The sequence below is a fragment of the Ochotona princeps genome, chromosome 29 (assembly GCF_030435755.1).
Source record: "Ochotona princeps isolate mOchPri1 chromosome 29, mOchPri1.hap1, whole genome shotgun sequence".
NCBI classification, from domain to species: domain Eukaryota; kingdom Metazoa; phylum Chordata; class Mammalia; order Lagomorpha; family Ochotonidae; genus Ochotona; species Ochotona princeps.
In genome coordinates, this window is record NC_080860.1 from 5,532,790 (window position 1) to 5,558,385 (window position 25,596).

The window sequence follows — 25,596 nt, forward strand, 5'->3', positions numbered from 1 at the left end:
CTAGTGGCTAAAGTCCTCTCCTTGCGATCCACTTCCCATCCAACTCTCTGCTTGTGGCCAGGGAGGGCAGTGGAAGATGGTCATGGAGGGGCCTTGGGACACTGCATCTGCGTGGGGGACCCAGAAGAAGCTCCTGGCTCCTAGCCTTGGATCAGCTCAGCACCAGCCATTGTGGCCACTTGGGTAGTGAAGCAGCAGATGAAGATCTTTCTTTCTGTCTCTCCTCCTCTCTATAAATCTGACTTTCCAATAACAGATAAATCTTTTTAAAAAATTAAGTGGACCAATGTGTTTAATCTGGAGGGAAACTATAGCTAACAGTATGCACTTTTGAAAAATCCTTACTCTGTGATATACCACCTAACCTGAACTAGTTACACTCTCACTTGGAGCCTCAGCTTCCTCACTTGTGAAAAGAAGTCATCCTTGTGACAGGAATCCTGAGAGGACCAATGAGATAAACTATGTAAAGCTCTCGGCAGAGCTGCACCAGAGCAAATGCTCCACAGATATGAGCTGATTTTAGGATTTAAGTGAGCCAAAAAAAAAAAAAAATTCCAGTGGCATTTTTCATGTACAAAAACTCTATCATACATGGCCTAAACCATGTTTTACCTAGTTATTAAATAAATAACGGCCAAGCACTCAGACTATCCTCTGGGGCTATCCCATTCATATTACCAGGGAACTGGATCTGAAATGAATCAACCGGGACTTGAACAAGTGTCCATATAGGAATGCCAGCACTGTAAGCAACAACTTAACCCGATGAGCTACAACATGGATCCTCTTAAAGTGATTTTTTTGGTATAAACTGTTTTACAAAGACTGTAAGGTGGGGTTTTTTTATTATTAAATTGTAATTGTTTAGAAGGATGTGTAGCAGAATAATTAATTACCTTTTATGTAACAAAGTCTTTCAACTATCTCCTAGCCTCATCAGCAACTTTCCTAATATATTGCAATCAAAAATCCTGCTGGGATCTCAGGAGTACCAGCTCCTGGAATTCCAGCTCCTACACTTCTAATCCAGCCCCCCGCCAATGAGCTTGGGAAAGCAGTGGAAGACAGATAAGTACTGGATACCCTGCACCCACAAAGGAGACCTGGGTAGAATTCTGGGTTCATGCCTGTAGCCTGAACCAACCTATCCATTGCAGTCATTTGAGGAATGAACCAGTATATGGACAATCTCTCTGTCTCCATCTCTCTTTCTCTATACAATGCAAACAAAATAAAACAAAATAAAATCTCACCTATACACTTCAGAAAATACTGCTTCCTTAATCTTAATAATTCATGCATAACAAAGAAATCTACATTTAATAATCTCTCAGAATTCAAGGCTATCATTAAAATAATGGAGTCCTATTGATAGCGCCTAAGATATCTCAATCTATTTAAATGACAAATTTGTAAGTAATTCATATCATTATTCCATCATTATTCCACCTGTTATTTATTTCAAAGGCTAAGTCACTAAAAGTTCAAATCCAACACAAAAGAGTGATTGCTCACCTCTGGAGATTTCTGTATATTCTGGAATACAGAATAGGCAATAAGTGAACTTGATCCTATAACACTGCAAGAAACAGAAGGTGGTCATTAAAACAGGAAAATGAGGTTGTTTCATTTTTTTCTAGTTTTTCGGTTTCTGTTTTGCTTAAGATTTATTTATTTTTATTTAAATGGCAGAGTTACATAGAAAGAAAGATCTTCCATCAACTGATTCATTCCCTAAATGGCCAACAATCAGAGCTGGGTCGATCTGAAGCCATGAGACAGGAGCTTCTTGCAGGTCTCCCACATGGGTGCAGGGGCTCAAGGATTTGAGCCATTCTCCACTGCTTTTCCAAACCATTAGCAGGAAGCTGGATCAGAAGTGGAGTAGTCAGGAATTGAACTAGCACTCATATGAGATCCTGGTGCCACAGGCAGAGGGTTAACCTGCACCACCAGACCATAGTGCCGACCCCAAGATTTTTGGCTTATTGACAGCTGATGTAAAATAAACAGAAGTTTAAAAAAATATGGAGACATAAGCATTGTGGCACAGAGGATTAAAAAGCCACTAAAGATTCTCACATCCTATATTGCTATGCCAGCTTAAGTCCTGGAGACTCCATTTCTGATCCAGTCTCCTGCTAATGATTCCAGGTGATAGTGCAGGTGTTTGGGCTTCTTCTACCCACAGGGGAGCTCTGGACTGAATTCTGGACTCCTCGTTTCAGCCTGGCTAAGCCTTGACTATTTTCGGCATTTAGACAGTAAAACAGCAGATGAAAATTCTCTGTCTCTCTCCCTCTTTCTAATAAACGTAAATAAATAATTAACCATTAAAAAAGATGAATGCTTCACAAATTGTCACGTAATTCTTTGGAGGGACCATATCAATCTTCTTTGTATCATTCCAATTTTCACTCGATGTGCTGCCAAGGTAAGCACTCTGCCACTGATTTTGCAATCAGTCCTGTAACCAGGTCATCTGCTGATTTCAGATGTCATTCTTCAATGTGTTTTTTTTTCTGTTATTATTACTGCTAACATTTTCTTAGAAAATATCAACATGCTTAATAATATGTCTCTGTAATTTGAAGAACAAAAGCAAATACCCAGGGGAAGACTGTAGAAAACTACAGAATTCTCAGTTTTTCCTATACAAGTTTAAACAGAAATATTCGAGATCAAATAAACATACCTCAGAGTAGCCATGACAAACTGTATCCATTGTATTGCAGAAAAAACCTAGGTGAAACAGAGAGTGAGATGAAGCCTTTTACATGTAATATTCAATCCACTCTAATTTCACTATTTATTAACTCTCACTGCAGCACAAAATCATCTCCAAGGCCTAATTAAAACATTACCAAGTCTGAGAATGAGTGAAAAGACTCCTGTGAAATCAAGGTGACTCCTGGGTTTTTCCTCATTTAAAGGTATAGACAGAAAGTGACTGAAAAAAGAAAAACGAAGTTGAAATTTTGAGAGTGAATAAACACACGAAAAGAACAGATAACGAGAGGCACAAAAATAATAAATGAAGTTGACTGACGTAAACTGGAAGAGCAAGTGACAGCAACGGAGAAGAAAACTCAGAGGTTTGGAGACATTGTGAGTAAACAAACATGCAACAGAGAAGATGATACCGGGAGCCACACGGAGAGGCCCAGCTTCCGACCTTACCAAATCCCAGCTGTCCTCCATGATGTGAGCCCACGGAGGGAAGCCCATTAGGATTTTAGTCCCAACCACTCCCGAAGCTTCCGTTCCTTCTCACTCACTCTCAGGATATGAAGGAGCTCTGAGCAGTGAGCAGGTGGCTCCACCCCTAGGCCAGCTGGGCTCCTCCCCACCTCTGTACCTTGAGGGCAAAGAGAGAAGTGGTGACGAGTGCAGGAGAAAGCCAAGCAAACAGAAATAGAAATAGAGCAGGTGACAAGGAAACAAAGTTGTAAGCTTTGGGAACTGTGAGAAGGTTCGAGAAGCAAAAGTAATAAAAAGCTGAGTTAATAAGTCATTTAAAAAAATAAACAAACCTGCAGGGAGGAAAAAGAACCAGAAAGAAAAGGATGGGGGGAAGCAAAACAGGATAGAAGGAAGGTCTGTTAAGGCCTGGTGCATTGGCTCAATGGGCTTATTCTCCACCTCCAAGCACAGGCATCCCATATAGGCGCTGGTTCGTGTACCGGCTGCTCCATATCTCATCCAGTTCCTTGCTTATGGCCTGGGAAAACAGTAGATGAGGGCCCAAAGCCTTGGGACCCTGCACCTCCATGGAAGACCCAGAGGAAGCTCCTGGCTCCTGGCTTTAGATTGGCTCAGCTCTGGCCACTGCGATCATTTTGGGAGTGAACCAGCACAGGGTTCTCCGTGTCTTCTCTCTGTGTAAATCTGCCTTTCCAATGATTATAAGTAAATCTTAGGGAAAAAAAAAAGGGAGGACTGCTAACATGTGTCCATAGAGAGAGAAAAGCTTGTGATGCAAAACTGATTTCTTCATTCGCTCAATCAATGTCTTCGTGATGCCAATAAAAACCTGAGGCTGTTTGTTACATTTAATACTAACACTCCTTAAATATTCTGAACCACCAAAATTCCCACAGAATACAATTACATTAATAAATTACATTATTGGGCCTGGCGTGGTAGTTAAGCGGCTAAAGTCCTTGTCCTGCATGTGCCAGGATTCCGTATTGTGCTGGTTCTTGTCCTGACTGCTCCACTTCCCATCCAGCTCCCTGCTTGTGGCCTGGGAAAGCAGTTGAAGATGGCCCAAAGCCTTAGGACCCTGCACCCGTGTGGGAGACCCAGAAGAGGTTCTGGGATCCTGGCTTCGAATCGGCGCAGCTCCGGCCATTGTGGCCGCTTGGGGAGTGAATCATTGGACGGAAGATCTTCCTCTCTCTCTCTCCTCCTTTCTGTACATCTGACTTTGCAATAAAAATAAATAAATTTTTTTTTAAATTACATTATTTATTTGATATACCTATATTTAAATATTAGCTTAAGGCATAAGTTATGGAAGATAAAAAGATAAATAAGATATTGACACAGTCTTACAAGAGGTTATAATAATATGGCAAGAAAAAAATGGCTTGAACAGCAGCAACTCAAATGCCCTGCATACAGCAACTGTATACAATAGAAGCACTGGAACAGGGTTTGCAAGGACCAGAAAATTTAGAGAAAGACTGAAGGAAAGAGAAAACAGAATGAAGAAAATTCATTTATATAACCACTTATCTTGTATCTTTTTTCTAGTCAGAGTCTACAAAAACCTGTTCTAAATTAGATCATCTGTATGGCTGAAATAACCTAAATATACGACTCATCTATTCGTATTAAGATTATATAGAGGGAAGCCAGACACTGTTTAGAGTAAATTTTATGACTTTGCTTACGTCATTAGATAAACAAAATGCCAGGGAAGTTTTAGGTCAGCATAAGGTCTTGGAGTGTTCTGAAGCTTCTACTCACAACCGTCTCAGAAGGTAAGGTGACTAACAGTTTCATCGAGTGATAAGAAAGTGCTTCTGGACAAAGGACTTTAAGTCAAAGAACAAACCTCAGTTTGTTTGGAGAAGAGCTGAGCTAAGTCAGTCACTGCGCCTGATAATTACCCTTGGAAAAACTTTCTCTTCAGCATTTCCACCAAAATGTTTATGCCACCTACCAACATTTGAGGACTTACTTCTCAGCTTTTCTAAATTCACTCCCTGTTTTCTGTAAATTTGGGTCTCTTGTCCTTTGCAGGCTCTTGGGAAACTAATTTTGCCATCTTCCTTTCCTGCAAGGGTCAACTTAAGCTCAAACAATGGTATAGGTGAGATTTTTTTGGGAAGATTCTTCTTATTTCTTCTTCTTATTATTATTTATTGCAAATTCAGATATACAAAGGAGAGACAGAGAGAAAGATCTTTCGTTTGATGATTCACTCCCCAAGTGACCATAACGGCTGGAGCTGTACCGATCAGGAGCCAGGAGCCAGGAACTTCCTCCAGGTCTCCCACACAGGTGCAGGGTCCCAAGGCTTTGGGCCATCCTCAACTGCTTTCCCAAGCCACAAGTAGGAAGCTGGATAGGAAGCGGGGCCACCAGGATTACAACTGGTGTCCATATAGGATCCTGGTGCGTTCAAGGCGAGGACTTTAGCCACTAGGCCATTGCGCTGGGCCCTAGGTGAGATTTTTTTTAGGGTTTCCCCCCTTTTAAGTAAAAAGCTCCTTAGTACGTTCAAACACACTCCAGCTTTTATTTAATGTGCATTATTTAATGTACATTTTAATTTAATGCACATTTATTTTATATCAATAAAAATTAACAAATATGGGCTACGGTTCTAATCCTGGTAACCCCACTTCCCATCCAGCTCCCTGCTTGTGGCTTGGGAAAGCAGTCAAGGAACGCCCAAAGCTTTGGAACCCTGCACCCTAGTGGGCAGCCTGGAGGAAGTTCCTGGCTCCTGGCTTCATTCAGATCAGCACAGCACCGGTCTTTGTGGTCACTTGGGGAATGAATCATCAGACAGAAGATCTTTCTGTCTCTCCTCCTCTGTGTATGTCTGACTTTGCAATAAAAATAAAATAAATCTTTTTTAAAAAAATGAGGAAACCAAGGCTTCTCAGTGAGATTCAGCACCGTAGCAGATTAAGCCTGCTGCACCAGCATCCCACATGGGAGACCATTTTAATTCCCTCTGCTCTATTTCTGATCCAGCCTCCTTCTAATGCAGCTAGGAAATCAGTGGAAGATGGTTCCCTACTTCCTTGGGCCCTACAATAATGACCCCCTGCAAAAAGATTTTTTGACATTGATTCATGACAGGGACTTCAAAATGTATATTATGAAAAAGCTGTACGTGAATGTCAGGTTTTTGCACCAAAATAAAACATCTTTTCATTAATTTTTCCATAAAATTATAAGAGTATCCTCATACACACAGAAAAAAATAATTATTGCACACAAACAGTGGTCAACATGGTCCTAAGTCCCTTATAATGTACTATATAACTGCTTTTCTTACACTCAAATCTATTTGATCAGGTTTGTAAATTCTTTCCTACTTAAGTTTCTCAAGTTCATCCTTACTTTGGTGGTTCCAAACCCTCTCACGTGGGGAGATCCTGTAGAAATTCCATCACTTCGCGTTTCTACAGCTTCATCTCAATACGGTCCCACCATTCCTGCATATACTGGAAATACTCCCTGGTTAGAAATATCACGTTCTTTGGCCTTCCCGCTCCCCTCTGTGCCTTTCCCGCGAGAGAACCCTGTCTTGTTCCTTATCTCCACAGTTGCACCAGGGTGTGGGGGGAGGGTTCTGGCACAAACCACCAATGGAAAGAATCCCTTGAGCACACAACGATACCAACCTATATTATACTTTGGCCTTTCGGGAGCCTTGGCCATAGCTTGGCCCAGGCCCGTGGAGCTCCCCACGTGAGGCGTTCAACTCCCGGGAGGCCTGACTGGGCCCAGGAGCTGTGAGTCCAGCAGTCTGAGGGGAGCAGCACAGGCTGACTGAGGGCCGCTGGACTTGACTGTCCGACGAACTGACGGACGGAAACGCAGGGAGGCAGGAGGGCTGGCCCCCGCATGTTCAAGTGTGAAAAGACAACAAGGAAATTGCTGCTGCGGCGCCTCACGTGCCCCCTCGCACCTCTCTTCACGCGCACGACGACGCCTACGGCGCGGGCGCGCGGCGCTCCTCCCTCAGCGCGCGTGCGCAGCAGCAGCCAGTGGCGCTCCTCCCCAACCCCGCCCTGCCTCACGAGGCCAAGCGCGCGTCCTGAGGTTCCACCGAATGCGCCTGCGCGCAGAATTCCCATTTCCCCGCCCTATACGCGGCCCCGCCCTTTCTCCCTAGTCTGGCGTGAGCCTCTCCGGGACCTTCACGCGCGCGTGCGCAACAGCGCATCTTCGCGGTCACGTGACGCCTGACGCCCGGCGTTCCCGGCTACCGCTTGCTCTCTTCTGTCGCTCTCGCCATCAGGCGTCATGGCTGCCTCCGTGTCCCGCGCCGCTTCTGTCTCCCCACTGCTTCCCCTTCTCTTGGGCCTCCTGTTGCTCTCCGCTCCGCATGGCGGCAGCGGCCTGCACACCAAGGGAGCGCTTCCCTTGGATACTGTCACTTTCTATAAGGTAACGGGGATGGGGGAGAGTCTGGCGCGCCCCTCTTCGGGCGTGAAGCACCGAGGGCTGGTAGAAGATGGACTTGTAGGAGCGATCCCGAGGCTTCCCACCGTCCTATGGGCCTGGTGGACTCTGGAACGGGGACGTAGCGAAAGAGCTGCCAAGAGGCAGGGACCTGGAGGGTCCTTGCCTTACCTCTGGGGAGGGGGCGGCGCCAGGGGAGATGTCCGCTGGGCGGTGCGAGGTCCTGGCCGTTAGCTACGTGCAAGGTGCTCCTGCGTCTGCTTATAAAGTGCAAAATATGCAGCCCACCTGTCACGAACATCTTGGGCCTGAGAACAAAATGCCACTCCCCTCTCCCTCCCCACCCACCTCTCCCCTCCCCACTTCACCGTTCGTGAATGTGGGTAGGATCCTGGCCTGGGTGAGGGGGAGTCTTGGAGGTGTTGAATACTTCATGCGATAGCGCGGCCCCAGACTCCCTCCTTTGGTACCTGTCTGTACTCCTTATTGACTAACTGCCAGGACATAGACCGTCCAAGTGTAGAGGGACGGCCAGTCATCCTTTCTCGTTTTTGTGCCCAGTGAGGGAAGTGAAACCGAGAACTGCAACCCTGAATCTGTTTCACTTGGTGGAACTTGCCTGTAGTGGGCTTGGTGCTGCGGGTAGCGTGTTCAAGGCTCTGTTTCAAGGGTTTGGAAGCGTGGAGGTGGCTGATTGGTTCTCAGAGGCTTTTTGTACTCTGTGCTTTGCAGTCCCTTTTTTTTTTTTTTTTAGATTTATTATTTATTTTTATTGGGAAGTCAGATATACAGAGAGAAGGAGAGACAGAGAGGAAGATCCTCCATCCGATAATTCACTCCCTAAGCAGCTGTAACGGCTGGAGTCGAGCCGATTAGAAGCCAGGAGCCAGGAGCTTTCTCTGGGTTTCCTACGCTCCCATGAGGGCACAGGGTCCCAAAGCTCTTGGCTGTCTTAAGCTGCTTTCCCAGGCAGCAAGCAGGGAGCTGGGTGGGAAGTGAGGCCGTTGGGATTAGAACCAGCACCCATATGGGATCCCGGCACATGCAAGGTGAGGACTTTAACCACTCGGCTACTGTGTGACTCCCCTCTTTTTTTTTTTTGTGGAAGTGACTCCTCTATCTCCCATCTGACTCCACTATAGATGCAGATCCCATCACAGAGCAGGTGTGACTCAAAAGAAGACTTTGCACCGTGTGGGAATGCTTTTGTGCACACAATAGATCGGTTCCAGGACCCCCCTGCAGATACCATTACCTACAGACCCTCAAGGCCTTTAGTAATGGCAAAAGAAAAAGTTGGTATGGATTTAGTACCACACAGTGTTTGTGATCCCTGGGGTTTGCAGGGCCTCCTCTATTCCCTAGTCAGTTGTTTGTGGCCTCTCTGTGCCACGATACCTGCTGGTAGCATCCTCAGGGATCTCCCTGCTTCCATTCTACAGCCTGCATCCTCCACGGGCTGTCCTCCGCTTCTCTCATCTCTCTCCCCCTGCTTTTCTCTCCCTCATCCCCGCTGCTCTGTGTTGGCAGCCAGGCAGGCCATCATTGGGACCTTTGAGGGTCCAAGCTGGTTATTGTCTCGTTGCATTTGCAACAAACCAGTCCTTGTGACTGGAACATTCTTTGCCCACTTTTGGAGAAAGGCAGGCTATTTCTCATTCAAGCTTAGATTCAGTGTTACCTGTCAGAGCCCTTCTTTGAGTCTTACCAACTCCCCAGTCTAAAGTGTTGGTTACATTACCTTTGTTTTATTTTTCTGTTGAACATTCATCACTTTTCTTCTGACCTATTTTAACCATCTGTCTCCCATACAAACATATCACTTGTCAAACAAATTCTTTGTTTTGGTCTTGATCATCTGCAAAGCATAGTAGATAACTGTTACACAGAAATTGCTTAATTACGTGTTGCATGGATGATCACAGGTTTCCTTCAGTCCCTTTCCAGAGCTATTTCTTTGCCACTGAATATTGCATTTCCCTTTTTTCTTTTTGTCTAGCAGCCTAGTTCCCATGCCTTGCCTTTGTGTGCCTTTTAACATTTTTGTTTGTTTGTTTTTGTTTATTTTCTTAAGATTTATTTAATTGAAGGAGGAACAAATGGATCTTCCATCTGCTGGTTCACTTCCCAAATGGCTGGCCCATCCTCAGCTCCTACATGGGCAGCAGTGACCCAAGTACTTGGACCATCTCGTGCTGTATCCCCAGGTGTATTAACAGGAAGCTGGATCAGAAACAACAGCTGGAACTCCCATGTGGAATGCGCAGCCTGACCCACACCACAGTGCTGGCCCCTCTCTGTTTCTTGCCCTTCACCATCACTAGATATTGGGTCCAGGTCCATATCACATATTGGAGTGCCAGTTTGAGTCCTGGTGATTCCTCTTAATGGTCCATCTGGCTGGAAATGCATCTTGGGAAGCAGATGATGGCTCAGGGCTTGAGTGGGAGATCTGGTTGCAATTCTAGGTTCCTGGCTTCTGCCTGGCTCAGTCCTGGCTGTTGCGGCCATTTGGGGAGTGAACTGGTAGATGGAAGATTTCTGTCACCCTGCCTTTCAGGAAAAAAAAAATTTTAATCAGTTGGATAATGGATGCACCTGTGCTTTGAAAAAACAAGTTACCTAACCATAGGTAATGGTAGCTGCTGCTTCAAGGCCAAGGAAAGGAGTGCAGTCACTAAAACATTTAAATGCAGAACTTGAGTAGAATAACAGAAAATTCCTTCTGTAGGTGTTTACCATTCAGAACGCTTCTGGTATGCCCTCGCAGTGATAGAAGTAAAAGATGGGCAGGCTTCCAGTTCTATTTTATTGTTAAATCAGTCTAGAATTGCTAGTATTATTCCATGGTACAGGTATAATAAGTCCCTTGAAGTTGGGAGTCCTCTATTTTTAAACGATTCTGTCCTGTTCCCTCTCCCCTACCTCAACATGTGGCATCCACTCCCACAGCTTAAGCATCTGCCACATTGCAGGCATTGCGGGGCGGCAAGGGTACAGCAGGAAGCACTTTGAGCCAGGTTCTTAACTCAGATGCACATGCTGATGTTCAGAGGGCAGCCAACAAGCAAATAAAGAATTTAAAGCATGATTAAAGGAGTGCAGAAAATCTACCACGGTGAGGCGATAGGATTTGGTTTTGAGCATGAAGGTGTCTTAGATGGTCTGATTACGTTGGACTTGAACCTTGGACAGAGAGAGTCTGTAAGAATCACAAGTGAGCATTCCAGCCAGCAGAGAACAAGTTGAGAAGGCCTGCAGTGGGAACACACTGAATGTGTGTGGCAGCAAAATAAGGCCAGCAGGGCCGGAGGGATGTGCTCTAATTCATATTTGAAGTCTCCCCTGCCTTGAGGTCCCCAGAGCTCAGACAGTTTTGGCATCAGTGACCACTTAAAGATGATGTGTTCTGCCAGCGTCTCTTCCTTTGTGTCTTGAGGTAGGATTAAATTTTCTTAAAGCCTTGAGCCAACTGGATACCAAAACATAGTATAGGACAGGGACTAACAAAAAACATGAGATTCCTGTGCCTTTGTCTGGAATTATGGCTGCATAACCTCACAGTTGACATTTATGTCTGTGATGCAGAAAGTGGTAGTAGTGCCCACATGGACCAAAACCAGAGTTGCAGGGGCATGGAAGGAAGTTTTCCAGTAGCTTGTTAGATGAAATTTATGCACAAATTCCTCAGTAAGTTAGAGAAACTTGCCATGTGACTCCTTAGTTCCACTCCTAGGCATATGTACCCAAAAGAGTAGAATACATGAGGTCAAATAAATATACAAGTGTTGGGGCTGATGCCATAGTATAGTAAGTATAGTAGGCTAAGCATCTGCCTGCAGTACCAGCATCCTTATGAGTCCTGGCAGCTCCGCTTCCACTCCAGCTCCCTGCTAATGATCTAGGAAGGCAATGGAGGAGGGCCCAAATCTGGGGCCCCTGCACGGACATGGAGAGCCAAAAGAAACTCCTGACTTCCAACTAGCCCAGGTCTGGCCATTGCAGTCATTTGGGGTAAAAGGGAAAAGAAAAAACATATAAACGTGAATGTTCACAGCAACATTACAATAGCCAACTGGTGGAAATAACCAAATCCCTCTGCATCAGTTGATAAAAGGATAACCAACTGTGGTCTGTTCATACAGTGGAATGTTTGGCCACAAAAAGGAATGAACTATTTCTTCTTTCTTAAAAAACAAACAAAAAACATCTATTTGGGAGGCAGGGAGAAGGAGTTTCATCTACTAGTTCACTCCCTGAATGCCCACAGTGACCCCGAGCTGAAGGCCAAAGCCAGGTCCCAGGAGCTCAGGTATTTGAGCTGCCACCCAGGGTGTGAATTGGCAGGAGGCTGGCATCACAAGCAGAGCCAGGACTTGGACACAGGTGCTCTGGTGGTGTCTTAGCAAATGCCAGACACCCACCCAGGAAATGAAGACCGACTTGAGCTACGACATAGATGAGCCCAGAAAGCATTATGCTAAGGGAAAGAAGCCAGACAGAAGATGTCTTTTATGATTCCATCAGAACAGAAAAAACAAAAAACAGGCTAGATTAGTGGTTGCTGGAGCTCAGCAGAGGAGTCCTAGGGAGTCTGCTCAGTAGCAGTATAGGGCTTCCTTCCAGGGTACTTAGTGTTCTGGAATCAAAAGGGATGGTTGCTCAGCTTTATGTGCATTATCCTAAACTTCATGTCCTGGCTCCTGCAGTTTAGGACTTAGAGGTCTAGAGGCCAACTAGGACCATGTAGGGAGAGGACGCTGTCCAGGGCCTGGCCTATCAGCAACTTATATTCCCCCAGAAATTGCTGAGTTCAGTTCTGGTCTCTAGCCATGTGTCTTCCATGATGCCAACTGTTTAATCGGCAGTTTTGTCAGATTTCTGGTTCATGGCTTACTGAGAAGGCTGCCCGGAAATGCAGGCATGACTGGGGAGGTTGTAGTCGAGCATGCTGTGGGGCTCCTCAGCCTCACTGATGGGCACAGTCTTAATTGAGCTGTAGCTTTGTTTATTCTGGACAGAGCTAGTGTTAGACACCCAACACAAAGCAGGTGCTCACTAAATGCCTGCATGAACCCAGATGAAGGAGTGCATTTTATTTTGTGAGAGCTTGTTTCCACTCCATTTCTTAAACTGGGACTCCATGGGAAGGGGAAGTAGCCCCACAGGTCACTGGAACACCCCTCTTGCTCAGCTCTGTACACCCTCAGGTCATTCCCAAAAGCAAGTTCGTCTTGGTCAAGTTCGATACCCAGTACCCCTACGGTGAGAAGCAGGATGAGTTCAAGCGTCTGGCTGAAAATTCGGCCTCCAGCGACGATCTCTTGGTGGCAGAGGTGGGCATTTCAGGTATGGACAAGCCCCAAGTGACTGGGAAGGACAATGGGTGTAAAGGACAGAAGCTGTTTCCATGCTTGAAGGGGTAATACCCACAGCTTCTCCATCTGGCCAGGCAGTGGATTTTGGGGTCTCCCACAGCATCTGATACCTAAGGCCAGCCTGGCCGAAGCAGATTCTGGAACCTGGAAACCTTGGCTCAGCCTGGCAGGTGGCTGCAGGGAAGAGAACCCCTCTTACACCCTCTGCCCCTGTCTGACATTAAGCTCACTGTGAGAAGCTGGAGTTTTCCTCCCGGGATACCTTAAGCCATTTCTCCAAGGAAGCAGTATAGGTACTTTTTTGGTCAGCATTTAGGGGTTTGGATTTAGCTCAGATGCATTCATGCTAACTCTAATCCAGGGGTGGGGCAGCTGTCAGTCACAGTGATGACTTGAATGCTAGTCAGCAACATGTCATGACCTAGGCTGGGCAGACATCTGCACAGGCATGCTTTTGGTCTTCCCCAGACCCCTGCCAGATGTAGTTATTTTATACTGAAAATCTGAAGTTCATGTGGCTTTGCTAACTTCCCTCCAGCCACGAGGGGTGGAATGGCTTGTCCAAAATGGCTTCTAAGTGTTAACAGTCCCAGGGTCAGTGGGCTCTAAGCCAGCTTGGCTTCCCCGTGAGGAGGATGCTTCTATTCCCCGGTTAACTGGGAGCTCACTAGAGTGCAGGCCTGCGTAGATATGGCTGGCTCTCCTTCAGGCCAGCTGGTTCACCATGACTCAGTTTGGGATCAGCTCCCGCGGCTTTTGGATTAGTAGCATTTCCAGGTGTTTACTGTGTGCAGGAATGTATATTTCATGCTTGTGACATCTCTGTCAGGTACTATAGTACTGTTACATTTCCTGCTTCCCCCAAGATCATTGAGCTGTCAAGTGGCTGAACTAGTTGTTACCCCCAAATTCTAACACTCCCACCCAGCAATAATCAGCCTTGGCCACTTATTCCCAGCAGAGTTTCAGAAACTGGTCAACAGCCTCTGCCCTGGCACTTCTGCCTTTTGGAAAAACCTTGCAGCTGCCACATACTAAGCAGTCCACTTGGCCAGGTCTCCTGCACATGTTCCCACAGATTTCTCCAACAGCCCGCTGTGTCAGGGACATTATTCATCACCTAGCACCCTTCTCACCAGCCAGATTGGCCTTAGAAACCTTAAAAAAAATACAAGACACAAGCTCAGTCCTGCTGTTGAGATTCCACACTTACAGTCCTTTCTTCCGAGACTTCCTGCATCCTCCCGTGGCTGACCCCTTGACATTCCGGTCCCTCAACTGCTGCATCACCTCCACAGGAAGGCAGCCTCAACCAACTGAAATTGGCTTCCTTACTCAGCCACACTGTCCCTTCACCCTGCTTGACTTTAATCGTGGTATTAGCCGCTTAGGTTCCTTCTCTTAACCCTTAAGTGATAAACCCCTTGAGGTCAGAGAAGATGTTCCGTTTCAGCACCTGGCTTACAGTAGACATAAAGGATGCCTGTTTTTCAAATGAAAGAAGGCAGAGAGGTTAAGTGACTTGACTAACATCACCTGGCTAGCATGAGGAAGAGTAGTTCAGACCCAGTCCTGATTGTCCCTTCAAACCCGTGCACAGCTCAGCTAGGTCCAAGAGCAATGTGCGGCCCTTGGTCCCCACAGTCTTGCTCCTTACTGACGGTTTCTATTTACAGATTATGGTGACAAGCTGAACATGGAGCTGAGTGAGAAATACAAGCTGGACAAAGAAAACTACCCCATCTTCTACCTTTTCCGGGATGGGGACTTTGAGAACCCCATCCCCTATACTGGGGCCATCAAGGTTGGAGCCATCCAGCGCTGGCTAAAGGGCCATGGGGTTTACCTTGGCATGCCTGGCTGCTTGCCTGCCTATGACGCCCTGGCAGGGGAGTTCATCAGAGCCTCCAGTGTGGAGGCCCGCCAGGCCCTCTTGAAGCAGGGGCAAGACAACCTCTCAAGTGTGAAGGAGACTGACAGGAAGTCGGCTGAGCAGTACCTCAAGATCATGAGCAAGGTCTTGGACCAAGGCGAGGACTTCCCAGCATCAGAGATGACCCGAATCACCAAGTTGATCGAGAAGAACAAGATGAGTGACGGGAAGAAGGAGGCACTGCAGAAAAGCTTGAACATCCTGACCGCCTTCCAGAAGAAGGGTGCGGAGAAGGAAGAGCTGTAACAGGTGCCCCAGGGTCTTCCGGGGTGCGGTGGGGGAGACCGACCCCTGTGCGATGGTGGAAAAAGTAGCACTAAACCAGAAATCTGAGCCCCAAGTATGTCTGGACATTGCTGCTGCTGCTGGGACCACATGTAGGACATCTCTATGGCCACTCCAGGGATGGCTGTCAGGTGCCCTCAGAAGGAAGCAGTGCTACAGGGAGGAGCGTACTGCCCAGGTCCCCAACAAGTGTAATTTTGATCTTATTAAATTTCCATGTTTTGGTTAAGTGGACCTGAAGCCCTTCTGTTTTCTTTCTTGGATTACATGCTTTAGCCCATAACTTCCTTTTTCAACACAAAGTGATATCAACACTCACCCAGGGTTACCAACTGTCCCGGTGACACTGTGGAAAGTGTTCCTGATTCTGGAGGACCCTGGCTATCTTCTACCAGTGTGCAGTCACGTTGGTCCACTGTGGACAATAAAATGTGCTGCTCATTTTCTGTCCCTTAAAACACAATAGCCACAGGGCCCGGCGCATTAGCCTAGTCCTTACCTTGCACATGCCAGGATCCCATATGGGCGCCGGTTCTAATCTGGCAGTCCCGCTTCCCATCTAGCTCACTGCTTGTGGCCTGGGAAAGCAGTTGAAGATGGCCCAAAGTCTTGAGACCCTGCACCTGTCTGGGAGACCCAGAAGAGGCTCTGGGCTCCTGGCTTCGAGTCAGCGCAGCTCCAGCTGTTGTGGCCACTTGGGGAGTGAATCAATGGACAGATCTTCCTTTCTGTATACTTGCCTTTCCAATAAATAAAAAATCTTTTAAAAAAAGCCACATTGAGCCAACAGCACTCGTAATGACCTTCCATGTTATAGGATACACGTCACAAGTTCCTAGTTGGACTCATGTGAGCCATCTTCAGACGTGCTGTAATTCAGTCCAATTTGGACGTTAAAAAGACAAAAGACTGCTCTTTGGCTAGTCACTTTCAATTACAAACACCAGTTTGTAAAAAGCAGAGTGGCGAGAGCTGCCTTCCAGATCTTTTCCAACAGCCCAACTCTCATGTATGTTGGGAAATAGCCTCAAACACAACTTCTGAAATAATCTCATAACATCTTCACATGACAAATGTGGATTTAGCAGATAAGACCTTGAATTGCTTATTTTTCTCCATTTCAGCAAAATTACTCTTAAAAGAGTCACTGAGAAGAAAATCTGGAGGATAACTCATGTATTGAATTGCATTAAACAAAAATAGTCATTTTGGATCATTGAAACCAACCAGGTAGATGTTCCAACCCAAACATCTACCCACCCACAGCCAGCATGTTCCACCACAGGTAGCGATTTCAGTATTTCTCCTGGTTCTAATTGCAACCTTTGGATGGTCTTTTTGGGTGCTTCTTCCTGCTGAATCTGATTCACCTGTTGAAATTTCATCTTTTTTCATATGTAAAATGGCACATTATCTGGGACCCAGCTTCCTGGACTACATGGAATGTGGAGGTTGCAGAAGAGTTCTCTGCTCCCTGAGCGTAATACTACCATAGGAACTCGACAAAGTGCATGAAGCTTTTGGCTCATAGTAGCTTGTCTTCTAGTCATTACTACACATCCCTATCTGAACCCAGGCTGCGCAGCACCTGAACACCAGGGAACACGAGAGCCCTGAATAATGTGAGCAACCTGAGCCATCTTTTGGGGAAATGTCTTAAGAATAGCACTGAGGCGGTGGGCATTTAGTCTAAGGTTAGCACACACACACCCAGACTCTGGGAGGCAGCGCCCCAAGCCGTAGGGTTCTTGCAACCCACACGGATTGAGTTGCCAGCACCTTGTGGGGCAATGCAAGTGCAGATGGGAGATCTCAGAAAAAAAAAAAAAAAAAAAAAAAACATTGCAGTGGGGTTAGGCTGGTATTTGTGACACACGAGCATCCCAGGTCAGTACTGGCTCCAGTCCTGGTTGCTGCAGTTTCAATCCAGCTCCCTGCTAATGCACCTGGAAGGCAGTAGGAGGAGCACAAGTACTCATGCCCACATAAGAGACCTGGATATGGCTCCAGAGCTTGCCTTTTGCCCAGGCCAGTGCCAGCTGTGAGGGTCATTTGGGGAGCCACCCAGGCTGTACCTCAGCTTTTCAAATGAATGAATCTTAAACACAGCTATGAGATCCAAGTACCTACCTTTTGTCAAGGGGGGGGGGGAAATAATGCTGGGATGAACTTACATTGCTACCTGGAAAAAGTAGACAAAAATTGATAGAAGTATATATAAAGGGGACTTAAGGTGCTAAAGTAAGTTTCTATGATGTCAGTTTTGTATCTCAGCTTGTATGTTCAAGAACTGCTGGGTCAATCATGTCACCATCTGCCAGGCCTGAAATCTAGTAACTTGTCATGAGAATGCAGTCTCCCTCCCTCAGAGTTCAAAGGCCCTTTCTTCTCAAGCCCTGGTATCTGGTACTCCTGTCACTATATCCCGGCCACAGTCACAGAGCATCTCAGCAGCACTTGCCTGCCTTGGAGCCTTCTCCCGCTCCCTGAGATGGACTCCTGGTCAGGTCAGCCGCCACAGCCCCAAGAGGGGCTCTCATGACTGGACCTGTGGAGACCCTCCAGAAGCATTTTCACATACCTCGGTGTATTACAAGACTGAGCTTTATTGCCTTGTCACCACTTCATGGCCAGCTAGTAACCAGGATACAGGGCTCCTTTTCCACTGTATCAACAGAGCCCTAAAATGGAAGGTGGCACACACCAAGTATGTGCTTCATACACCAATACTGAGTTAATAAATACAAATGTGCAAAGCACTACTTGTTAGCCAAAAATACTGATAGCCCAAAAAAAAAAAAAAAAGTTTTTTTTTTCTTTTTAAGAGTGACAGGTTAAATTTATTGATTTATTGGAAGGCAGAGTTTCACAGACTTGAGGGTTGGGCAGAGTGTGTGTAGGGGGCAGTGAGGGAGAAATCAGGATCCAACTGCTGGTTCACTCTGCAGGTGGCCAGGCCAGGAGCTCCATCTGGGTGCACCAGATCTGTCATGAGAAAGCTGGTTCCAAAGCAGAGCCAGCTGGGACTGAAACTGGGGGTCATACGGATGCCACTGTTATGCCACAACACTGGCCCTGGCATAAAAATTTTAGATCCTCAAACATTAAAATTTTGTTGGAGTTATAGCACTTAATATAAAAGATTGAGATGAATTACACCATTTAGAAGACTGTGGCTTTCTGAGAATCCCAACAAAAACAAGGTGGAAATGGCAACTTCAAATGTTTATATAAATTAACCCATCTTGGGTAAATTTGCTATGTTTAACCCAACTCTGAAGAGTACAAACTTCCCATGTTAACAAACCACATCAAATAAGTATGAAGTTTCAGTGACAAGCCTGTATGAACACTGAAACCCCCCCTTTATATTACAACTTACAATGAAAGACAAATCCAGATTGAACATATTGATTGGAAAATATAATGCAATTTTGAACAATTAAAATTATGAAAATATACAAAATTGATGGGCAACACAACTAAAGCATCTGTACATTTTCCATTATGCGGAAAACACTAAAAGTTTCTCTACTTTTTACCCACACCAAATAAATGATTTAACCAAATGTTTGCTTTGGAGAATCTTAGGACCTCAGTAGTATAAAAAGCAGTAATTTTTTCAGTCTGTAAACAGTAGTCGTGGGGTTTTTTTCTCCTTTCCATTTTTTTAAAATATCAATGTATCACACAAAAACAAACAAAACAAAAACCCATACAAACCAAAAACAGCAGCAGCAGCAATGAATTATTTAGTAACTCTCTTCACATACCAATGACATACGATTTCTGGGAGAGGGTGCTTTTTACTCTTGTAAGAATATATATATGTATACACACACACGCACACTAACTGTACACAATTTATATAGTGCCTGACAGCTTCCACAAAAACAGGTCAATAAGACATTGGCCATTTCTGCATAATCCCACCCTTTAATCTCAAAATATGAGATTGATCAAATTTAAATGCTTGGTATACTAAGTAGGAAAATTACCAGGTAACGAAGGAAGCATAATCTCAACATAACATTTGTTATCAGTCACTAAATCCAGCAGAGGTCCCAGATGCCTTAGAAGGATACTAGACCACTGGAGTTCCACACTGACACCGAGGACCAAGGGCAGCCTGTTACGTGGTCAAATGTCAGACTGGTCATGTCGATTGATAGACTAGCTTCTATGGACAGTATTTTTTAGACAGTCAGAGAAATATCATTTTAAAAACACATGCCATACACACATACCACACCCCAGTCTCTTTTTTTCTCTCTCTCTCTCACACACACACACACACACAGTTCCAACTAAAATAGGCCACAACTTGATGAAAAGATAGTCACTGAATAAGATTCAGAATCAGAATTTTCAATTCATCTTGTCAAGACAGTTCTTTGGAATAGGGTATATGACAACTGTGCTACTAATTTATATCAAAACTAGTTTTTCAAATTAATTAGTGGACTAGGATTTCCACAAAGTCTTAGCTTGAGCAAGTAAGAGTAATTTGTAAAAATGTCCTTGGACATTTCAACAGTTATTAATCACCATATCAATCTGCGATTCTGAGTCAAAATGAAGGTGTAAAATGCAATTGCTTTACACACAGACAATCTTAGCTCTCTTGGTTGCTTTTAAAAGAAAAAAAGGATCCCGTTCCACTGTGGCAGTGTGATGGGAAGGGCCTGTAAGGTCTTGAACATTAGTCCTTGGTCAGATACTTGAATTTCCTCAAAGTCATTTCTTTGCTCTTATACAATCAGTAACTTTAACTGTATTTAGGCAACAAAATTCAGAAACAGAAGCAGGACTTCAAACACACAAGTTGTCAATCAAACAGTATAAATTGGAAAAAAAAATTGAAAGAGCAATTCTTTTATCTATCAGACCACTGCAATTTGAAGCTGTGGTCCTGGGACCTCCAGTAGAATACAGTCAACACCATCCTGGTCCAAGTCTTAGCTCTGAAGGAAGTGAACAACAAACCACTGGATAATATTTCTTTTGCCAGCCAAAAACTTACAAACCCAAGTTAAATCTCTAACATAAATTTCTTCCTTCCCCAACTTAAAATCACTACAGAAATCTTAATTTTCAAGCCTATAGACATATACATATATATAGGTAAATATATATATGTATGTGTGTGTATGTATATATGTATATGAGTTACAAGTAATATCAAACCTGCTTGCATAAATTATGTACCCCTCTTTTCTTTAAAACAGTGATTCCCATCTTCCCCCCAAAATAAGCTGGCTTGCAGCAGACTAAGTGGTATGCACTATATCCCTCCATAAATGCCCTTAAATGAACAGAGCCTTCCATGCCTGCTTCTGAGACTGTACCCTCTTGAGAGCTAGGATGGGGATACCCTGGCTATCAGGCCTGTTCAGCCATATGAAAACTGAGCAGCGCCCTCCAGTGGCAAGTGGCTTAACCAAGGCTTACAGATCTTTTTCCCTTTGGGTCCTGGGGCGTGAGGGACTCCTGAGGAAGGCCCTGAATGAACCTGCTGCTGCGGAAGGGCCCGCTCTCGGTCATGTCCCCCTCTACTTCTGTTTTTTACTTCCTAAGGCTCAGGGACCAGACCCGACACTCTCACTGCTAAAAGAGGAGGGTCATTCAGCTACTCTGAGGTCAATGCTGTAGGCTTAATTTCTATTGCTTCTTTAAAAGACCCCCTCTCCTCCCAAGGTGTTACTGGTGATAAAGGGAAGGGGAGGAGGTTCTCTTGTTGCTGCCATATGCATATGAACGTGTATAAAAAGTGGTCAGACCCAGGAGGGTCCTACTTCTGGTTTATATACAATAATTTAGTCAGTTTTATATATTTAATACCTAAAAAAAAATTACGATCAAAGTCCTTCATGCATTTCATGAGGAAGTTCTGGATTAAGTTGACAGTCGGCCAGATGGTTCAGCCGGCCTGACAAAGTGGGGCTGTGGCCCTCTGCAGCGTCATCAGTGCCCATGATCTGTGTTTCCTTAAATTTTTAATTTCTTGGTGGTCTCAAGTCTTTTTTTCAGCAGCTCTCCCATCTCCAGAAGTGAGTGCAGGTAACTGCTCTGTACCTTCCCTTGCACAGTCTTTGAAAATTTTCTCTCTTCCTACAAAACAAAAATATTTGACAACAGTAAGTGGATTTGCTCAAAACATTGACCCAGATCATAGTTCCTCAAAGAAAAGTTGAATTGCTCATTACTGTTGGTTGCATTACAACCTCTAGAGAACAGAGTGGCTTATTTTTAATTTCATAAAATAAGAAGTACAAAGAAGGCTAAAGCTCATCAGAGTTGCATACTCTTCCATGTGACTTCCCACTGAAGTCTTTTGGCTGTAGCATCATTATTGTTTTCTTTGAGATCTGTTTATTTGAAAGACAGAGTTACTGAGATGGTGGTGGAGGTGGGGAAATGGAGACCCTCTATTCACTGGTTCCCTGCCCCAAATGTTGGCACCTGCAGAAGCCAGGTCTCCCATGTGGCTGCAGGGGCCCAAGCACTTGGACCATTCCTGCTGTTTTCCCAGGCACAATATTAAAGAGCTGGACCAACAGTGAAGCAGCTGGGATATAGAGTGGTACCCATCTGGGAAGCTGGCGCTGTAAGCAATGGCTTCACCCACCACATAAAAATGCTAGCCCTACTATTCCTTATAAATATTCTCCAAAAGACAGTTATTTTATGGGACCAGTGTGAGACCCAGATGCTCTACTTTTGACCCTGCTAATGGCCTAAGAAAGTGGCAGACGATGATCAAAGTACCTGGGCCCTGCACCCATGTAAGAGTTCTGGAAGACACTCCTGGCTTCCACCTTCAGACAGGTTCCGCTCTGCCCATTATACCAAATGGGAGTGAACCCGCAGGGGAAGGTCTCTCTCTTTCTAATTCTTACAAGTAACACAATAATAATTTTATTAAAAAGAAATTTATTTGAAAGGTAGAGTGACAGATAAGAGAGTCGTCTTCCAGTTGGTGATCAACACCCTAAATGATCCACAAGAGCCAGGGCTGGGCCAGGCTGATGCCACAGGCTGGGAACTTCCTGCTGGTCTCCAACATGGACGACAGCAGCTCAATGTTGGGCCATCTTCCTCTCTAGCTTCCTTTACAATGCACTGGCAGGAAGCTGGGTCAGAAGTGGCCAAACTGTCAGTCTAATAAAGGATACCAGTATTGGCAAGTGGCAGGCTAAATCCACTGTGTCGTGATGTTGTTCCTGATTACTAGTTTTCAATCAGGAAAAAGGTAAATATATATAAAAATATTAGTAGGTAGTTTGGGCATAAAATCCCTACAATTCTGTTACGAGCTGTACAAAGTTAGAAATTTGAGATTTCTGACCATTTGTTTTCACCATAAAACAAAAGGTAAAGATTTGTTACTAATTTGGTCATCATTACAACCACCGTTAAATGGCAGCAACGTTATCAATTCTGTCTTTTCCAGTTACAATACAACATGAACAACTTTCTGTCTATATTGACCAAACCCATGGATTCATGGGACAAAACAACGAGCAATGATCAGAGTTTTCCTAAGCTTTCTCAAATGTATGGATTAAACATCTGCTGTGAGGGCCAAGGTGGCACTGTGGTATTGCAGGTGAAAGCCAAAGCCTAGGGCACTGGCATCCCATTTGGACACCAGTTTCAATCAGGCCCCTGCTAGTGGCCTGGGAAAGCAACAGAGAAGCCTCCAGTCCTTGGGCCCCGCTACCCAAGTGGGAGACTAAAAAGGGGCTCCCGTCTTCAGATTGGCCTTGCTCCGGCCATCAGGACAATTTGGCCAGTGATTCAGTGGACAGAACTCTGCCTTTCAAATGAAATTAATCTTTAAAAAAAAAAAAGCTGCTGTGGTAACAACCACAGAAAATGCATGGGATGAAATGTTCAAAGCAAGAAGGCTGTCTTGTCTTCATGTAATGATGTGAAGCCCCAAACCACAGAAGCAACACAACTACCTTCGACCTAACACATCCAATGACCATAAACATGCACAGGACGGCGCAGCCAGCAAATACTAAGAAACACAGGTGGGTCGCCAAAGGCTGCAGTGCCTCCAGATTTTGAATACTTGCACAACTGTGTTCCATAAGCAGCAGCTTGAAGAGATCTCCTGAACAGAGGGTAGAGTGGGAACAGCCACACTGCAGCACAGGCTGCATCGTCTATTTTCACATCAGTACAACATTCTGCAATAATTCTAGATATTTTCCTTGTAAGTATAAATACTGAATGAAAGTCTGGACACAACCAATTTCAAACCATGGGAGGAAGAAGGAGAGCATGAATACACAGCTTTACTCAAATTTCAAATTTAGGGCCCGGCGTGATAGCGTAGCAGTAAAGGTCCTCGCCTTGAACATGCCAGGATGCCATACGGGTGCCAGTTCTAATCCTGGTGGCCCCACTTCCCATCCAGCTCCCTGCCTGTGGCCTGGGAAGGCAGTCAAGGACGGCCAACAACTTCGGGACCCTGCACCCGCGTGGGGAGACACGGAGGAGTCTCCTGGCTTTGGATTGGCTCAGCTCCAGCCATTGCAGCCACTTGGAGAGTGAACCATCGGATGGAAGATCTTCCTCTCTGTCTCTCCCTCTGTATATCCGCCTTTCCAATAAAAACAAATAAATAAATAAATAGAAATAAATAAATCTTTAAAAAATTTTTTTTTCAAATTTAGAAAAAAAGGAAGGGTGGTGGGAAGAGAGATGACCCTAACAGAAGCTGAAGCACCGCCTACCTCTCCACTAGAGTCTAAGTGCCCATCATTTATGCAGAGTTTGTATCTGGTGAACATTGTTTAGTACACTGAATATATCAAGACTAACAAAAACAAGCAACAGAAGGCCAACAATTCATTTAATCTTCACAATACTCATTATTATCATCCCCATTTATAGACTAATGAAGTGAAGAACCACAGAATTTAAGTAACTTTATCAAAGTCAGGAACGTATGTCGTGGCATATCAGGTTAAGCCACAGCCTACATCACTAAGAGCCCTATTTGGGTGCTGGTTTGTGTCCCGGCTGCTTCACTTCTGATCTAGTTCCCTGCTAACACACTTGGGAAAGCAGTGGAGGATGGCCCAAGTGTTTGGGTTCCTGCCCCCATGGGGAAAGACAGAAGCTACTTTGGGCAGTGAACCAGTGGATGGCAGAGATGGACCAGAGAGGGGTGAGAGATGGGCCAGTACAAACCCAGGAGCCAGGAGCTTCTCCCAGGTCACCATGTGGATACGACAGCACGAGCACTTGGCCTATCTTCTGCTGCTTTCTCAGGCTTTGCCTACTACACTAGGGCACTGACCCCAAGAATCTACATTTTAAAGGCAAGGAGTTTTAACAGGGATTTTGTTAGTAAACAGCAGAATGCTAAGGTAACAGAGTAATATCAGGAGACAAGATAGATCACACTTTGGACTCATACTTGGCTGGCTATTCCAGCCAATTACTGACATAATTCTTTCTAACGTCCTGTGTTCCTTTTTTTTTTTCCAGTTGTATCTGATGGGATGGCAAGAAAGCCACCCAACCCAGCAGCAGTTAAATTCCTACTCAAGGTTGTTTCTGGATTTCAAAAATATGTCTAGCTCCTCTAGTAATTCATTAAGAAGGGATGGGTGTTGCGGTGCAGCCAGCTTAAACACTGCTTGGAACACCTACATTCCAGATGAGCATGTTCATCTGAGTCCCAACTATTTTTTCTCCCATTGAGTTTCTTGCTAATGCCCCGGGAAAGCAGCGGATGATGGCCCCAAGTACTTGGGTTCCTGCCACCCACAGAAGATTCACATGGATATGTCATTGAGCTCTTATAGCCTCTTGGAAAGTGAACCAGTGGATGGAAGATCTTTCTCAGTCCCTCCTTCTGTTACTCTTTCAAATGAGTAAATCTTTAAAAGTAAAAGAGAACAATCCCAAAACTGTACAAAAAGGAAGCATGAGGCCAGCGCAGTGGCATAGCGCATTAGTACTCCTAATCACCTATAATCTCTTACCAGTGAAAGAGACGTGTCTTCTAAAATAAGTTCTTCAAGTTTAAGTGCAATTAGATGTGACTCAAGCCCTTTAATATGATCAACAACGTTGGAAATTAAAGTTTGAAGCCCGGTAACATAATCTTGGAAACTGGTAAATACGGGTGGCTGGAAAAATATTTAGAAAGAAATCAGATTATAAAACATTCCAATGTTTACATCACATAAGCTATACTACCTTCCTGCAACAGGATTAATTACTGCTATTAACAACAGGGATAGATACAGTTTTAGACATTAAGGGCCTTGCAATTTAACTTCTAACACATGACTGTTGACAATGATGACTTACATAACT

At 44.9% G+C, this 25,596-nt stretch overlaps 3 protein-coding genes and 1 non-coding gene across 16 annotated transcripts in view; 1 reads left to right on the forward strand and 3 right to left on the reverse strand.

Moving 5' to 3' along the window:
- Positions 1–7,107, reverse strand: part of TMEM116 (transmembrane protein 116) — a 44,596-nt gene extending 37,489 nt beyond the window's left edge. Inside the window, exons 1-3 of one of the 10 annotated variants that reach the window (XM_058656851.1) lie at positions 6,873–7,103; positions 2,699–2,745; positions 1,519–1,582 (exon numbers count right to left, since the gene is read on the reverse strand). In XM_058656851.1, coding sequence (XP_058512834.1) covers positions 1,519–1,582; positions 2,699–2,745; positions 6,873–6,909 — 148 coding nt within the window. In that variant the 5' untranslated portion in view covers positions 6,910–7,103. Of the gene's footprint in view, positions 1–1,518; positions 1,583–2,698; positions 2,746–2,867; positions 2,972–3,183; positions 3,295–6,872 lie in introns of those variants that run through there. The other 9 variants (XM_058656853.1, XM_058656847.1, XM_058656848.1 and 6 more) reach the window with 9 other exon arrangements.
- Positions 2,339–2,445, reverse strand: LOC118759877 (U6 spliceosomal RNA). Its single transcript, XR_004996442.1, has one exon. It is a non-coding gene; the product is annotated as a U6 spliceosomal RNA (small nuclear RNA).
- Positions 7,108–7,400: 293 nt separating the features above from the next.
- On the forward strand, positions 7,401–15,486 carry ERP29 (endoplasmic reticulum protein 29). Its single transcript, XM_004595290.4, has 3 exons — positions 7,401–7,641; positions 12,867–13,005; positions 14,711–15,486. Exons 1-3 carry the CDS (start codon positions 7,498–7,500, stop codon positions 15,211–15,213), a joined length of 786 nt encoding a protein of 261 aa, XP_004595347.1. The 5' UTR covers positions 7,401–7,497; the 3' UTR covers positions 15,214–15,486.
- A 3,176-nt stretch (positions 15,487–18,662) lies between these two features.
- Positions 18,663–25,596, reverse strand: part of NAA25 (N-alpha-acetyltransferase 25, NatB auxiliary subunit) — a 56,184-nt gene continuing 49,250 nt past the window's right edge. For all 4 annotated transcript variants that reach the window (XM_058656475.1, XM_058656474.1, XM_058656476.1 and 1 more), the window contains 2 exons: positions 25,260–25,406; positions 18,663–21,363 (listed from right to left, as the gene is read on the reverse strand). In XM_058656475.1, coding sequence (XP_058512458.1) covers positions 21,241–21,363; positions 25,260–25,406 — 270 coding nt within the window. In that variant the 3' untranslated portion in view covers positions 18,663–21,240. The remainder of the gene's footprint in view (positions 21,364–25,259; positions 25,407–25,596) is intronic.

What these genes read in the sequence shown, in the direction of transcription:
- ERP29 (XM_004595290.4), top strand. Translation starts at nt 7,498, where the DNA reads ATGGCTGCCTCCGTGTCCCGCGCCGCTTCTGTCTCCCCACTGCTTCCC. An exon ending in ATACTGTCACTTTCTATAAG is followed by an intron (nt 7,642 to 12,866) that starts GTAACGGGGATG and finishes GTACACCCTCAG; the next exon opens with GTCATTCCCAAAAGCAAGTT. An exon ending in GGCAGAGGTGGGCATTTCAG is followed by an intron (nt 13,006 to 14,710) that starts GTATGGACAAGC and finishes TTCTATTTACAG; the next exon opens with ATTATGGTGACAAGCTGAAC.